The sequence below is a fragment of the Lotus japonicus genome, chromosome 1 (genome assembly GCF_012489685.1).
Source record: "Lotus japonicus ecotype B-129 chromosome 1, LjGifu_v1.2".
NCBI lineage: Eukaryota > Viridiplantae > Streptophyta > Magnoliopsida > Fabales > Fabaceae > Lotus > Lotus japonicus.
The window spans coordinates 92125151-92139609 of record NC_080041.1 but is presented as its reverse complement, the minus strand read 5'-3'; the positions used below and the strand labels follow the sequence as shown (position 1 = coordinate 92139609).

At 37.1% G+C, this 14459-nt stretch overlaps 5 protein-coding genes across 7 annotated transcripts; 3 read left to right on the top strand and 2 right to left on the bottom strand.

The window, feature by feature from the left end:
* Positions 1–127: 127 nt before the first annotated feature.
* LOC130727806 (septin and tuftelin-interacting protein 1 homolog 1) lies at positions 128–4497 on the top strand. 3 transcript variants are annotated; one of them, XM_057579055.1, is made up of 2 exons: positions 128–400; positions 476–3471. In XM_057579055.1, exon 2 carries the CDS (start codon positions 495–497, stop codon positions 3111–3113), a length of 2619 nt encoding a protein of 872 aa, XP_057435038.1. In that variant the 5' UTR covers positions 128–400; positions 476–494; the 3' UTR covers positions 3114–3471. The 3 variants fall into 3 exon arrangements, with proteins under 3 accessions (XP_057435038.1, XP_057435039.1, XP_057435037.1); XM_057579056.1 differs by adding an exon at positions 4273–4495 and having other exon boundaries at positions 365–3152; XM_057579054.1 differs by adding an exon at positions 4341–4497 and having other exon boundaries at positions 366–3152.
* A 17-nt stretch (positions 4498–4514) lies between these two features.
* LOC130727810 (auxin response factor 5-like) lies at positions 4515–5438 on the top strand. The gene is made up of 2 exons (XM_057579060.1): positions 4515–4730; positions 4895–5438. The coding sequence occupies exons 1-2, from the start codon at positions 4515–4517 to the stop codon at positions 4973–4975; spliced, it is 297 nt and encodes a 98-aa protein (XP_057435043.1). The 3' UTR covers positions 4976–5438.
* Positions 5439–5999: 561 nt separating this feature from the next.
* On the bottom strand, positions 6000–7751 carry LOC130727809 (probable methyltransferase At1g29790). The gene has a single exon (XM_057579058.1). The coding sequence runs from the start codon at positions 7545–7547 to the stop codon at positions 6273–6275; it is 1275 nt and encodes a 424-aa protein (XP_057435041.1). The 5' UTR covers positions 7548–7751; the 3' UTR covers positions 6000–6272.
* A 1590-nt stretch (positions 7752–9341) lies between these two features.
* LOC130732232 (GDSL esterase/lipase At5g45910-like) lies at positions 9342–11073 on the top strand. Its single transcript, XM_057584328.1, has 5 exons — positions 9342–9546; positions 9917–10132; positions 10231–10376; positions 10485–10767; positions 10865–11073. Exons 1-5 carry the CDS (start codon positions 9342–9344, stop codon positions 11071–11073), a joined length of 1059 nt encoding a protein of 352 aa, XP_057440311.1.
* Positions 11074–11343: 270 nt separating this feature from the next.
* LOC130727805 (uncharacterized) lies at positions 11344–13329 on the bottom strand. The gene is made up of 2 exons (XM_057579053.1): positions 12874–13329; positions 11344–11714 (listed from the first exon to the last, which is right to left on the bottom strand). The coding sequence occupies exons 1-2, from the start codon at positions 13228–13230 to the stop codon at positions 11685–11687; spliced, it is 387 nt and encodes a 128-aa protein (XP_057435036.1). The 5' UTR covers positions 13231–13329; the 3' UTR covers positions 11344–11684.
* Between the last annotated feature and the right edge of the window lie 1130 nt (positions 13330–14459).

Here is a 14459-nt window from a genome sequence, read left to right as displayed (position 1 = left end):
TTTTGGGTACATAATGCTTAAAGAAAAGCAAAAGCAAGACCACCAGCTATTATCTCAAAAAGAGAGTGCCGAGCTAATGATGGGAGCATAGTGGTGGAAGGTGGACCTTGTCGCAACAACATGGAGTCTAACTGCACCACAACACAACGATATCCAAGATCCCAACACAAGCGCAACCCATGGAACACTCCTAGAATCTCAGCCCTTACATAATTACATAGTTGGAGACAAGATTAGTTTTTTTGTTCTTTAGTTTCAGTTAACACTAAAAATGCAAATTTTATATAGTTGTTTAAATATTTTATGGGGGAAATATATTCAAAAAATAATATCTTAAAACTGAACCGACCTACATATAAAAGCACCGCCTTGGTAGCGTCGTCGTTTTGGCCACACCCAGGTATTTCATCTCCCCGATTCTCACTTCAACTTGCTTCATCTCTTCCCTTTTGAACCCTAATTTTGTTTTCATCAGAGTTAATAAGGGAGAGAACATGGACGAGGACCAAGAGATGGACCGATTCGGAATGGACAACGATTTCGAAGGCGGCGAATGGATTGCCGGCGAGTATTACTACCGGAAGCGCAAAGAGAAGCATGCACAAACCAAAGACGATGTGCTCTATGGAGTTTTTGCCGACTCCGACGATGATTATTCCAGCAGAAAACGCCGCAAAGATCGCAGTATGTCCAAAAAGCAAGACCTCACCAAACCGGTGAATTTTGTCTCTACAGGTACTTTTATGCCTAATGAGGAGATTGATAAGAATTCTAGAGAGAAGGATGAGGATGAGAGGGATGGTGATGTTAGTGATGGTAGGCCTGGTTTAGGTCTTGGTATGGGGGGATTAGGGTCTGCTAGCACATCAGGGTCTGGTTTAGGGTTTAATTCCGGTCGTGCTGCGGGCAATGGTTCTGATAGAAACAATGATGAGTCGGATGAGAATGATGATGAGAAGTTCTTGCCGACGGCGTTTGGGAAGATGATTAAGGAGGGGGCAATGAGGAGGGAAAGGGAGAGGCAGATGGAGAGAAAGGAGAAGAAGAGAGGGGACAGGCAGGGTGCTGCTGGTCAGGATGTATCGGGTGATGTGGGGAAATTCGAGAAGCATACTAAGGGAATAGGGATGAAGTTGTTGGAGAGGATGGGTTATAAAGGGGGTGGTCTTGGGAAGAATGAGCAGGGTATTTTGAAACCTATTGAGGCCAGATTGAGGGCTAAGAACTCTGGTCTTGGGTTTAATAACGAGACTCCGGCTGCGCCGTTGCCTGCTTTGCAGGTGGAGAGCCAGAGTGTGTCTGAAGCTGCCCAGCCGACGGTTGGTAGGACGAAAGAGAGGTCGTGGTCAAGGCAATCGAGGTCGAAGAAGAAGCAAAAGGAGGAAGAATATGTAACTGCCGAGCAGTTGTTGGCGAGCAAGCAAGAAGAAGATTCTGAAGTTGTTCACAGGATTTTAGATATGAGGGGACCGCAGGTTCGAGTGTATACAAATTTGTCTGACTTGAATGCTGAGGAGAAAGCAAAGGAAAGAGATGTCCCGATGCCAGAACTTCAGCATAACGTAGGGTTAATAGTTCGGTTGGCCGAGGCTGAGATCCAAGAGATTGATAGAGATTTGAGGAGAGAGAGGGAGACAGCACTTAGCTTGAAAAAAGAAAAGGAGAAGTTAGAAAGTGAGGCAGCATTTCAAAAGAAGCAGCTGGATGGTTTTGAGAAAATAATGGATGTGTTGGACCAAATCGGAGAAGAGAACACTGCAGGAACATTAACACTGGATTCCCTTGCCCAATGCTTTAGGGAGTTGCACCAGAAATATGCTGATAACTACAAGTTGTGTAATTTATCATGCATTGCTTGCTCGTATGCCCTGCCTTTGTTTATTAGAGTGTTCCAAGGATGGGATCCTCTTCGAAATCCATCCCATGGGCTGGAGTTGGTATCACAGTGGAAGACATTGCTTCAAGGAGAAGATTGTCTCGACATTTGGGATGATTCATCACCTTATGCTCAGTTGGTTTCAGAGGTTGTGTTGCCAGCTGTTAGAATATCTGGTATCAATACCTGGCAGGCACGGGATCCTGAGCCAATGCTGCGGTTTCTGGAGTCGTGGGAAAAGTTGCTTCCTTCTTCAGTTCTTGCAACTATATTGGACAATATAGTCATGCCAAAACTGTCAAGTGCTGTAGATACTTGGGAACCACATCGTGAGACCATTCCTATCCACACTTGGGTGCATCCATGGTTACCTCTGCTAGGGCACAAGTTGGAGGGTATCTACCAGGTGATTCGTTTCAAATTGAGTACTGTTCTTGGTGCGTGGCACCCAAGTGATGGTTCTGCGTATGCTATTCTGTCTCCTTGGAAGACTGTATTTGATTCTGTAAGTTGGGAACAACTTATGCTTCGTTTTATTGTACCAAAGTTGCAGCTTGTCTTGCAAGAATTCCAAGTGAACCCAGCAAATCAAAATCTTGATCACTTTTATTGGGTAATGAACTGGGCTTCAGCTATTCCAATTCATCTCATGGCTGATATGATGGAGAAATTCTTCTTTTCCAAGTGGCTTCAGGTTTTGTATCATTGGTTGTGCTCAAATCCCAACTTTGAAGAAGTTACAAAATGGTATTTGGGATGGAAAGAACTTATTCCAAAAGAACTTTTGGCAAATGAAAGTATTCGATTCCAGCTTAATCGCGGTCTTGGTATGATGAATCAGGCTGTTGAAGGTATGGAGGTGGTCCAACCCGGTTTAAAGGAGAATATAAGCTATCTTAGGGTACTTGAGCAAAGACAATTTGAGGCTCAGCAGAAAGCAGCCTATGCTCAACAACAAGCTGCTGCAAGCTTGGGCGGTGCTGTCAATGCTGATGGTGCGCATGAGTTGAGCTTGAAAGAAGTCATTGAGGCCCATGCTCAGCAACATGGTTTACTATTCAAGCTCAAACCTGGTAGAATGCACAATGGTCACCAGATATATGGGTTTGGTAATGTCAGCATAATAATAGACTCTCTAAATCAAAAGGTATATGCCCAAAATGAGGAAACATGGTCTTTAGAATCTCTTCAAGGATTGGTAGCGTTGCATCATAAATCCCTTGGTAAAAGACGCTGAATCCTGTGTAGCAATTTGAAGTTACATCTCAGTTCTGAGGTACTCTATCTAGGTTTCTTGTATGAGTTGTTTTCTCTTTATTACTGTTGTAGACTCAGGATGTTGTGAGTTTCTTATGTTTTGTTTTTGAAACTTTATGTTTGATAATAAGGGGAATAGGTAGATGTAGAGTGATGGATGAAATGGGATTTGGAGCCAAATTCTTAAATTAGTTGCCATGTTCACTACAATTTATTTTAATTTCTAGGTTGGTTGACAACGTGAATCAAATGACGCCTGTCATTTTGCTCTATCAAAAATCCAATTTTGTTTGTAGAGAACATTTACATAAAGGTCTATCTTATTGGTTTTTTTCTTATGTTTTCCTTGTTCTTCTGCTTCTATTAATTGAGCTACCATCCATTTCATCTGATATTCTCACTGGAGCCTCTATTGACTTTCCTTACAGATGTGAAAAATTAGCATCAAACAAACTGCCTCTCTAAGACTGTATTGTTGCATAGATTACTGACATCTAAGGGTTTGGATTGCTAGATTACTTAATATAACAACAGTTATATAGGTAAAAAATATGAGTTATGGCTTCCTAAAGCAAGAAGACTACAGTTTGAACATGTTTGTCACACTTGTAAGCTCTATTTAGGAAATAGACACACAATGTGTGATCATAATACGGAACAAAAGATCCTACCTCTAAAATAATATAAACATAAAAAATAACACAAATAGGTAGGATTAGGAATTTGAAACAACAAAAACAATGCTGCTGTTCAAACGATACTTGTGGCAAATATGTGTATTTTCGTTTATTAAACCTGGTCAAGATTTGCAGTATGCTATAGTATGCTGTTGACCTGTTGAAGTGTTGTGGGACTTTGAACATATACCATATCTTTTAAATTTCTCACAAGCGTGGTTGAATAAGTGATTTATGTACGTGACCAGTTAATACTAATTCAAGAGTAAAACTTTTTATACCAATCTCCCAACATTTATTTTGCTTGTATTTACTAGTATAAAATCTAATTGAATAAAGCAAGACACTAATGAACCATAACTTATCAATAAGGATAATTTGACTCGTTTTCTAGAGAAAGACTTAAAAAAGAAAGAAACACAGGTGAGTTGTTACACTAACACAGTTAAATTGCTCTTATAGGCTTCCAGTTTTTGTTTTAACATAGTCTAGATAAAGACATTATCTCAAAATTGATAATGCATATGAAGGGAACGAACAAGAACCAAGAATAGCGTAGCAGAGGAAAGATGGAGTCTTGATCGGAGTAGATCTAACAAAGCCAAAGGAGCAGAGCTCGCTACATGCAGAATACACATATACTAACATCAAGTGTCATCTTGGATGAGTGTTGCACATTGAAGGAAAAGAATTTTTGAGATTGCATGGTGATCAACTTAAGTACTAGACAAGATGTCCAGTCACAGATATCATCTGTGAGTTTAGCAGAATCACATGCCTTTTCCTTGCAAGTATTCCAGGACAACTCAGGTTTTGCATCTTCAAGCCATATTGATTTTGATGGAAGCAGCTTGCTGCAGAATAATTCTTCATGGCTGCAAGTAGCTCCAAAGCCTGCACGTAGGCGTACCTATACCAAGGTTTGTAGTGGAAATCTCTTTCCAAACTAGCACTAATACTACTAATGATATCTCAAAAGGGACATAAATGCTATGATATAGCATGTTGTGACCAATTTTGAAGCTAAACATGATTTTGCCTGTTGGCACTTTTAATGTATCGCTTAAGTTGTATGATCTGACAGACGCAAAAGGCAGGTTCTGTAGGAAGTTCAATTGATGTCACCACTTTCAAGAACTATGAACGAACTGATCCATGCAATTGAGTGCATGTTTGGACTGACTGGTCTGCTGAACGATACAAGTGGTTCAGGATGGAAATTGGTATATGTGGATTATGAGAATGATGTTCTGCTTGTGCGGGATGATCCTTGGGAAATTTAGTTTTAACAATTTCAGAGCTTAGTTAACATCTTGTGTACGAGTCAGTGTGAAGTATCCTTCACCCTTTCTGGCATACGGTTCAGCAGATGAATGAAGAGGGTATGGAGCTTCTAAACAGTGGTGTGTTGCAAGGTGTCAATGGTGAAGGTTGCTGTATTTGAGATTATTAATAAACCTCTTTTTGTAAGGCTTTTGTTGTGGGAAATGTAGTTTATTCCGTTGTCATTGAATTGGCTTGTATAACGTACGAGTTTGAAAACATGACATTGTAAGATGTTCCCACAAATACTTGTGTGTTTGTATATAAGTTCAAGTTGTCAAAAAATATATTCCCTTCAATGACAAGAGAGACATGGATTGGTATAAAATACAATGTGTGCCGTTAGATGTAGAAATACACTGGTAACATAATGTCATCTTAAGAGTGGCTAATCTGGTTGTAGGATTGGTCAGTTTTCATCTCAGATGAATCCATATTTTTCTGAGATTGATCAATAAACTTAAGGATTAATTGGTGACTGTTGGATTTACTTAATTGGACATATAATGTATCAATATTTGTTATTTAGAGAGCATCGAAGAAAGCTGCAGAAACCAAATTCGTTGTGAAGACGTTGGTTGAAGGATTCCAACAAAAAAGTTATTGAGAAATGCAATGTTTAGTATTACCAATTTATTAGATTTTTCAATAAAAAATTGACTAATATCACTAATTTGCGTGAGGTCAAGCCATGTGAAACTGAACTGGACTTTTTTAATCAACTTGCACAATAACCAAACCAAACTGACTCCAGACTATTTATCTAGTTTCTTTTCTCTCGATATTTCGCTGATTTCAAACCAAGGACCGATTAGTGAAGGACATTCTCCAAACCAACAAAACCACTTATGAAACTGACCTTCGTCTAGTTTAAAATTGAGTAAACTTTATAACTTTAAAAATGTAATTCATTTTACATTTACTAGCAATTTATCAACTACAAGATAACTAAAAGAACCTAGTGCCTGAATAAGATATACAACATCTCTTAAAATACAACCATTCAAGCACTTATTCCACTTCTAATGGGCTCTGATTATGTTACAAGTTACTCATTCACATTTCACACAGATTGTCTGTGAAACAGAGCTAGCAGAAGCACAATTATTCTCACCTTTCACCCTTTATTGGATTCATCTTTACACCCTCACAGGTTTCTGAAGAACAGCAGATAACACAACTTCAGTTTTGCCTGATCCAAGAGCATCAACCTTCTCTCCCACAACCCATTTCAACTTCTTATATCCAAACCTTTCAATCAACCGAGTCAATGCTTTCTTCTTCTCTTCATCAGCACAATAGAAATTGTCCAGCCAAAACAAACCACCAGCCCGTAAAACACGATCAATGTCAAACATCAAAAACTCCAACTTCTCAGGCTTTTCTCCTCCAACATCCAAAGTACTTGAAGCACGAACCAAATCAAACACATTGTCATAGAATGGGAACCTATGATCTAAGCTCAAGTAAAGAGGAAAAAGCCCTCTTGCTGCAATGAACTCACTGAATGGAGCATCAATGTTCAGGGTGGTAGTAACCACTGTAACATTCCTTTCAGCCATAGTAGCAGCAAAGGATCCAGACCCACCTCCCAAGTCAAGTCCTATTCTAATTCCACCACTTCCCATTGCCAACACTAACACATCATCAATGAGAAAATCATTCTTACTCTTAGCCTTGATAAACCTATGATTCTCATACCCATTAACCAAATCAAAGCAAGTAATGCATTCTCTGCTTAATTTCTTACCCTTCAAGCATCCAAAATTCTTACACCCAAGACCACTCCAATTAACAGTTTTATTAGCAACAGGTTTCCAAAGTGAAGAGGGAAAAGGGTAAACCCCTACCTTAGAAATAGTCTTTGAAAAACACCTCCTTCTAGGAAGAGGCTCACACCCTCTCAAAATCAGCTTCTGTGCCATGCTCCAATCATCAGGGCAAGCTCCAAAAGCCTTGTACTCCATGTACTGAGACAAGAACTCCATATATTTCTCACAGGAGTGGCCAACAGAGGAAACCATTTCAGTGATTCCAGTTTTGGAATCCTTGCCTAGAGGAAGCTGGTGGCGTTTGAGGAAGAGTTTAAGCTCAATTGCGATATTGGGTCTCGAAAGATCGACGCTGTCATAGCCGAGAAGCTCTTTCTCTATCTGGGCAAGCTTCTTCTGAGACTGGTCAATTTCTCTGAGTATGAGCGTGACCTGCTCTGAGATGAGGGAGAAATTCTTGTGGGCTTGGTGAAGTAGCAGCTCGGTGTGGTTGACTTTAGGAGAAGCGGTGAAAGAGTAAAGAGCGAAGAGATTGGTGGTGATAACAGCCAAGATCATGAGAATGTTGGTTGCTGAAGAACACAGAGTTGCTCTTTTGAACCTTGCTGTTCCATCCCCTATCTTGAGAGAAACAGAACCCATCTTGCAGAAAGAGATAAGGGATCAGTGAAGAAGAAGAAGAAGAAGAAGAAGAAGAAGAAGAAGAAGAGCAACACAAGATTGATTAGGATGTATAGATTTGGAGGATAGTGGTAGTGGAGTTTCAAACATGACTCACTTGAAGGGTTTTATTCCCTTGTTGTCACTACCTGCCATATATTCAATGCTGAATACTGGGAAAGGTGCAGTGTCTCTGCCTGCCTCTGGTCTCTGCATGACTGCATAAATATTAAATTAATTTTTTGATAATTGCATAGATATTAATAATTGTCTTGAATTTATTTTTTTATTCCTAAAACTCAAATTCAATATTTTGCTCAAGAAAAATCTTTTTTTTTGTCATTTAAATTTTAAACCAACAAAATAGTAGATAAAATACATGTTCAAATTAAATGCATAACTATTAGCATTTGTTGGTAAACCTTTTAGCTATTGCTTCTGCTCTTATGTCTTCCTTGGCCAAAATAAGGGGCACATAAAAATACAAGAACTAAGAATTTTTTATCAAAATAATTAAGTAAAACTGCTACAGTTATAGGCCACATTAACAAATAGAAAGTATGTTATATTAGATAACTAAGTAGAAGATACTTAATAAAACTCACACTCATGACTCAACATACAACTAAGTTATTGAATCTAGAACTGTAAAACAAGACATTGCAATTGTATATGCAGAGGAAACACATGAAAACAAGGCACCAGGAAACAACTACATTGTTGTATTTAGTATTTACTATTTCCCATAACTATATTCTTAGAGTTTGAGTTAGCTTTTATACTCCAAAAAGCTAGTTTAGGGGCGATGACTAATGTATTCCATATTAATTCCATATAAGGATTTATTTAACCATATTTAAAGTCAATATGAGTATTCTAATTAACTAATTAACATATGTAACGATGAGAAATCAAGTCTGTCGTATCTGTTAAAAAATAATTATCTCAAAAACTTAAGTTGTTGGGTAAGAGTCAAATGGATGGTTTGTAACACGCCTTTCACGTAAGAGTTCTTTTGGGCTTGAAGCGTTGATCATGCACAAACTCACCTACCCTGTGTTATTCAACTTTTTATTAGAAGAATTGAGAGCACTCAGAATCAAAGTTAGACCGTTTGGCCATAGCTCTGATACCGTGTTAAGAACCAATTATCCCAAAAGCTTAAGTTATTAGATATATAAGAGACACATGAATAATTTTATAACTCTAACGTGACACCCACTAAAATGTTACATATTGTCTTATATTGAAATCACGATACCACAAAAAAGTATTTAAGCTACATGAAATAATACATTTGTGACCAGGGACATCACTACTGTATCCCGAGCCAAATTAGTCACGTGGGACCCCTTTTCCCCGTGGAGACAGGTGGTCAAATGATTAAAAAAATATATATAGTTTATTTATATCATTATGGTTGGTGTGGGTTATGAAACATTTGTTAGGTCTCGAAGAGTTGACTCTTTTCAAGGATGATGCTCCTTATGTTGAGGTCCGGCGTTGATGTTGCATTGAACAAACTGTGGAAAGAATCAAAACAATGACAACAAGTAATTTCCACAAGTAAGAACCCGGTGTTCATGGGAGTGTATGGTTGGAAAGTACTAGTTAAATGAGAATAAAAATAGTTATCAATTTCCATAATATAGTGATAGTTGTGTGGTGATCAAAATAAGTAACTGGTGTGAAGATCTTCATTCTCTTACAAATAGTTATCAATTTCCATATTATTCATTTTCGGCAAGCACCATTTTTCTAGCTTACATTAACATCATGAATATCTTCATTCTCTTAAGCATCAACTTTGTATATGGTTTCCTTGGAAATATTGTTTCAAATGCTAAGCCTCTTCCTTATGAGGCGATATTCAATTTTGGTGACTCTTTTAGTGACACTGGAAATGCTGGTATTTTGTACCCGCAATATCCAGGAAATAAAAACTCTTATGGCTCAACGTACTTCAAACATCCAACTGGGCGTATGTCAGATGGAAGATTGATGATAGATTTCATAGGTACTTTTACTCCATTTTTATAGAGGGATTAAATATAATTTATTGATCTAAAAAGAAAATGAAAGTTAAGGGAAATACTACTAACATGGTCTTCTAATGCATATTCTTCAATAGATTCTTCATCATAAGATGGATTTATTGTATTTTCTGCTAAATATGAAGGGATTCTTAAATGATATAGAGGACTCAATCTGAACTTTACAAAATAATATAGAGTGAAGTTGTTTGAAACTAGGGTGATAGAGAATTTGTTAATATAACTATACAAAAACAACATAACAATCATAGAAGGGTAATTCAATAATGTACTAACGTGAGACCATTTGAATTGTAGCCAAAGCATATGGTTTTCAATATCTGCCAGTCTATATGAATCTCACCAAAGCCAAAGACATCAAGAAAGGAGTAAATTTTGCCGTTTCTGGTGCTACTGCACTTGATGTAGAGTATTTCAAAAAGAGAGGAGGCTATCAACCAACATCGGATAAATCATTGAGTGTCCAACTTGATTGGTTCAAGAAGCTCAAACCTTCCTTATGCAAAAGAAAAGGTTTTACTATAACTCCTTGAAATTTGAATGATGTTTCTTTCAAGTACATGAAATCCTCTCAATGTGGCTAACAAATTTTGTTCTATTATATGACTCAGAGTGCGATAACTACTTCAAAAAATCATTATTTTTAGTGGGAGAGATTGGTGGGAATGATATTATCTCACTTCTTTCACTTAAAAATGAGACAGAACTTAAAAGAGGAGTCCCTCTAATTATTCAAACAATTGCCAATGTCACCGCTGTATGTTATATCAAATTCAAATATTAGAATGTTAGCTATGAAATTGATTGGTTCCTGGTTGTAAATAAAGGTAAAAATGATTTTATATTCATTTCTTCTATTTTATAGGCATTAATAGAAGAAGGTGCAGTGGAGCTAGCGGTGCCTGGAAACGTCCCAATCGGTTGCTCTGCTGGCACTATTTTATTAGCAAATAGTACCAAGAAATCGGACTATGATCAGTTTGGGTGCTTGATACATTTTAATACTTTCATGGAGAACTATAACAAGCAGCTCAAACATGCCATAAAGATACTAAGAAAGAAGTACCGTCAAGCTGAGATAATATATTTTGACTACTACAACGATACCAAACGTTTGTATCAAGCGCCCCAAAAATTTGGTGTGATATGTTGGCTTTTTATTGGAATAAAACACTTCCATGTGTTGCTAATATTATTATGATTTATTGTTTCTAATTCATGCAAACATGTGAATGTGTGATACAGGGTTTAGTTCTGATAAGAATGAAGCTTTAAAAGCATGTTGTGTACAATGTGGAAGTTCCGCCTCCAAAGTCTGCCCCAACCCTTCAAAATATGTAAGTTGGGACGGAGTCCACTTCACCGAAGCAACTTACAAGGTATTAGCAAAAGGACTACTTGAGGGCCATTTTGCACATCCTTCTCTAAGACCCCCTCCTTCCAAAATAGCTTAGAATTGATGACTCAGATTAGACTTCATCACTATGAAGAGAAGTTTAAATGTATTCTTTTGATTGTAAATAACAACTACTAATATGTAACAAAGGATGTTATGATAATCGTTTCATACACTAAGTGTTCTTAGGTTGATTCAATTTTCATTGATAAATTACAAATATTATCCATAAATGCAATATGATTTGGTAATTTTAACTTCTTAGGAATTTCGAATTTGATGTAGTTGATAGGGACACTTACAATAGATTGAACCCTGGACATTGTGCTTTTGAATCAATAATCTGATATTATTTGACAGCATTGTGCAAGACATTTTGAAGTTAAAAATGCAACAACATTCACACAACTCTGTAGGCATCAATCAGAAGAAAACAAATTTGAGCATAACAATACAACAGTTTCCAAATTATAGAATTCAGAGGCATCGATTATTAAGCAAACCATATCCATCAGTTACTGCGCTCAACAATTTATAGTTATTGCTTAATAATCCTAAACTACAGCAAGGCATGCAACAATAGTGATCAGATGCCATATTTTCCTTCCAATGGAAACCGCAACAGACCCAGAACAATGTCCATCAGTTACTGCGCTCAACAATTTATAGTTATTGCTTCTTGTCTTCTGCTTTCCTAGGCTGAAAGAAGGGGCAGATAAAAACAAACAAAAATAATTAAAGCTGGTATAGCTATAGGCAGTATTCACAAGCTGAAAGTATGTTATTGAAGATTGCTAATAGAAGCCAAACCCAACACAAAAAATGCCAGAGTTTATTGAAACAAAATATGTAAAGCCATGCAGATACTTGGCAATTGTACAAAAAAGTGTAACACATAAAGAGAACAAACTGGGAAAAGCTCCATCAAACGACTAATTGACCATGTAGTTGAAATTTGCAACACAATTTATACAGCAGTGAGAAATCAAGTCCATTGTATCACACGCAAAAATACTAGATTGCCTTATAGGGAAACCCGGGATTGGACCTTAAAATAGTCCAGCTGCATATATATAATAACAGCTGGTGTTCTTCTTATCAGATCCATTAACTTATGCTGCACCTAAACTACATAGTATGACTAAAATCAACTTTCTGAACCTCAACATATCTTAAAATCATCACTTGTCTTCCATCCTATAAAAGAATAAAGGCAAGAAATGCTACACAAAAGTACAACTGGGGTGAGCAGAGTAAAACAACAAGCAACTCCTGTTAGAAGAACCACCATACTACCTGTTCCTAGAAATACAGGCAAGGCACTTACTAATACACAACAGCTTGTAATGAAGTAATCAATGTGTCATTCAGCTTTGATTACTATGACATCTAAGCGCCAGAGCTACTACAACAATGCAGCAGCATCCCATCAACATACAAGAAATATACAAACAGAGTGTTCAACTAAAGACCCGTTTAGCCGAACTTATTTAAACTTATCTTGTAGCATAATAAACACTTATGTAATTGTTTTGGTAAGCATATGAAAACCTGCCTATAAGCTGCATATTCACTTATTAATAATCACTTATACCTAAATCTAGCTAATTTGAGCTTATCTCATAACATGGTTTGTGACTTTGTTCCACTTCACTTTTCTCAATCAATTCTCACATAAGCTCCCCAAAATTAATTTTGTCTTTAGAATCAATTGTAGTAACCAAACGCACTAAAATCAAATGCAGAGCCTAACAGAAGAAACCTACTCAATCAAAACACAAGCAAAGCAACAAAATGAATCAATTTCACACACTTCAAAAGCTCAAATGGTGAGAAAAGCCAGAGAATGGAAACGCACTTTGGTACCGGGAGCGTGTTGCGAAATCTCCTCCTCAGGGATGATAACAGGCCAAGCCTCTCCTGCCTCACGGAACATCTGTTCGGTCTCAAGGAGCTGACCCTTTTCAAGAATCATGCTTCTGATGTTGTGGGCGGGCGTGGCTGTTGCATCGAAGGCTTCTTCGACACCGTTCACGAACGTCACGGTGATCTGCGGCGGATGAGCGACGTTTCCGCGCTTGACCTCCACCTCGCAAGCGGGGTTGGATTCCTTCGCCTTCCGTGAGTTGCATTGTGCGAGAAACTCCATACATGATGCTGCTCGTGGGTCTAGCGCACTGAACTCGATCTTCACTTTTGATAGGAACTTCAACATTTTCACAATCTCTCGAGGAAGAAGAAGGTGGACCCAGAAGGCTTAGTTAGGGTTTAGTTTTCACAGTTTTCTCTTCATACGCAATCGCATGTTGGATATTGTAACATAAGGAATTGCAAAGAAAAAAACTTAAAAAGTTATCAAAGTTAATTAAATTATAAAAATTATTTAAATTAAATTAAATCTAACATAATCAATGTAAGACTTCTAAGTTTTAACACATCCTCTCATGTTGTGATTTTTTTTTTCTGCTTCAGAAAGGCGTAGTGAAATTTGCAAGACTCACATTTACAGGGTAACTCATATATGAAAAGTGTCCAACAAACGAATTTATGATACTCTAATGTTATATTAGAATTGAAATTAGCTTAACTCTACCTCCAAAATTAGTTTACATGTGATGATTGTATTACAATTATCCTGACAATATCTCTAGTCAGATCTCTAATCGTTGTGGATCAAGATTGACCATTCGGTAGTAGGAAACATAAGAATTTGCAACTTTGGATCCTAGGGTCCATTGAACAAAGATTTGTGAGAAATAAAAAATCACCCCGTTTGGTTGAAACATAGAAGAGGTGAGAGAGAAATGAAGTGGTGAGGTCCACCTACTTTTTAAAATCTCCTCAAATTGAAGAGAAATATGATGAGATAAATATTTTTTTTACTCATTCACCTATTTTATCCCTCAAATTGTATTACACTTACAATAAAAATGTCATTTTATAACCAACAAATCTAGTGGTAAGCAAACTAGACTCCATAAGGATGAGAACACAAGTTTAAATCTTGAAAAACACATTTGTTGAAAGGAACATACAACTGTTTCCCTTTGCAAACAAAGGTGACATTCATCAAAGATGATGACAACAACAAAAGTCATTTTATACTAAAGTCACCTCATCTCTTTCTCTTATCTACTCAACCAAAAAAAATGGAATAAAGATACACATATATTTTTTTTAATCTCTATCATACCAAACTACCTACAAAAATCTACCATATTTTTCACTTCTTTTTCTCTACTAATCTTTTTTTTTTTTCCCAAACGAAACGGATAATGAATGATTTTGAGAAAAAAAAGTAAGTTTTATGGCGCTTTTTTTGTAAATCCCTGCCACTAAATGAGTAAAGGAATGGAGATGTTCAGAACTCAGAACACGCAATTACAACATCAAACTCGTAACTGGGTAGCAATTTTTGTAAAAAAAAAAAAAAAACAGGTACAA

Bases quoted from the DNA above. Each gene is read 5' to 3' on its own strand.
- LOC130727806 (XM_057579054.1), top strand. From the start codon at position 495: ATGGACGAGGACCAAGAGATGGACCGATTCGGAATGGACAACGATTTC.
- LOC130727810 (XM_057579060.1), top strand. From the start codon at position 4,515: ATGGTGATCAACTTAAGTACTAGACAAGATGTCCAGTCACAGATATCA. The intron at 4,731-4,894 runs GTTTGTAGTGGA...ATGATCTGACAG, and splicing joins GTAGGCGTACCTATACCAAG to ACGCAAAAGGCAGGTTCTGT.
- LOC130727809 (XM_057579058.1), bottom strand. From the start codon at position 7,547: ATGGGTTCTGTTTCTCTCAAGATAGGGGATGGAACAGCAAGGTTCAAA.
- LOC130732232 (XM_057584328.1), top strand. From the start codon at position 9,342: ATGAATATCTTCATTCTCTTAAGCATCAACTTTGTATATGGTTTCCTT. The intron at 10,133-10,230 runs GTTTTACTATAA...TATATGACTCAG, and splicing joins TTCCTTATGCAAAAGAAAAG to AGTGCGATAACTACTTCAAA. The intron at 10,768-10,864 runs GTTGGCTTTTTA...TGTGTGATACAG, and splicing joins CCAAAAATTTGGTGTGATAT to GGTTTAGTTCTGATAAGAAT.
- LOC130727805 (XM_057579053.1), bottom strand. From the start codon at position 13,230: ATGTTGAAGTTCCTATCAAAAGTGAAGATCGAGTTCAGTGCGCTAGAC. The intron at 11,715-12,873 runs GTGCGTTTCCAT...CCCTTCTTTCAG, and splicing joins AACACGCTCCCGGTACCAAA to CCTAGGAAAGCAGAAGACAA.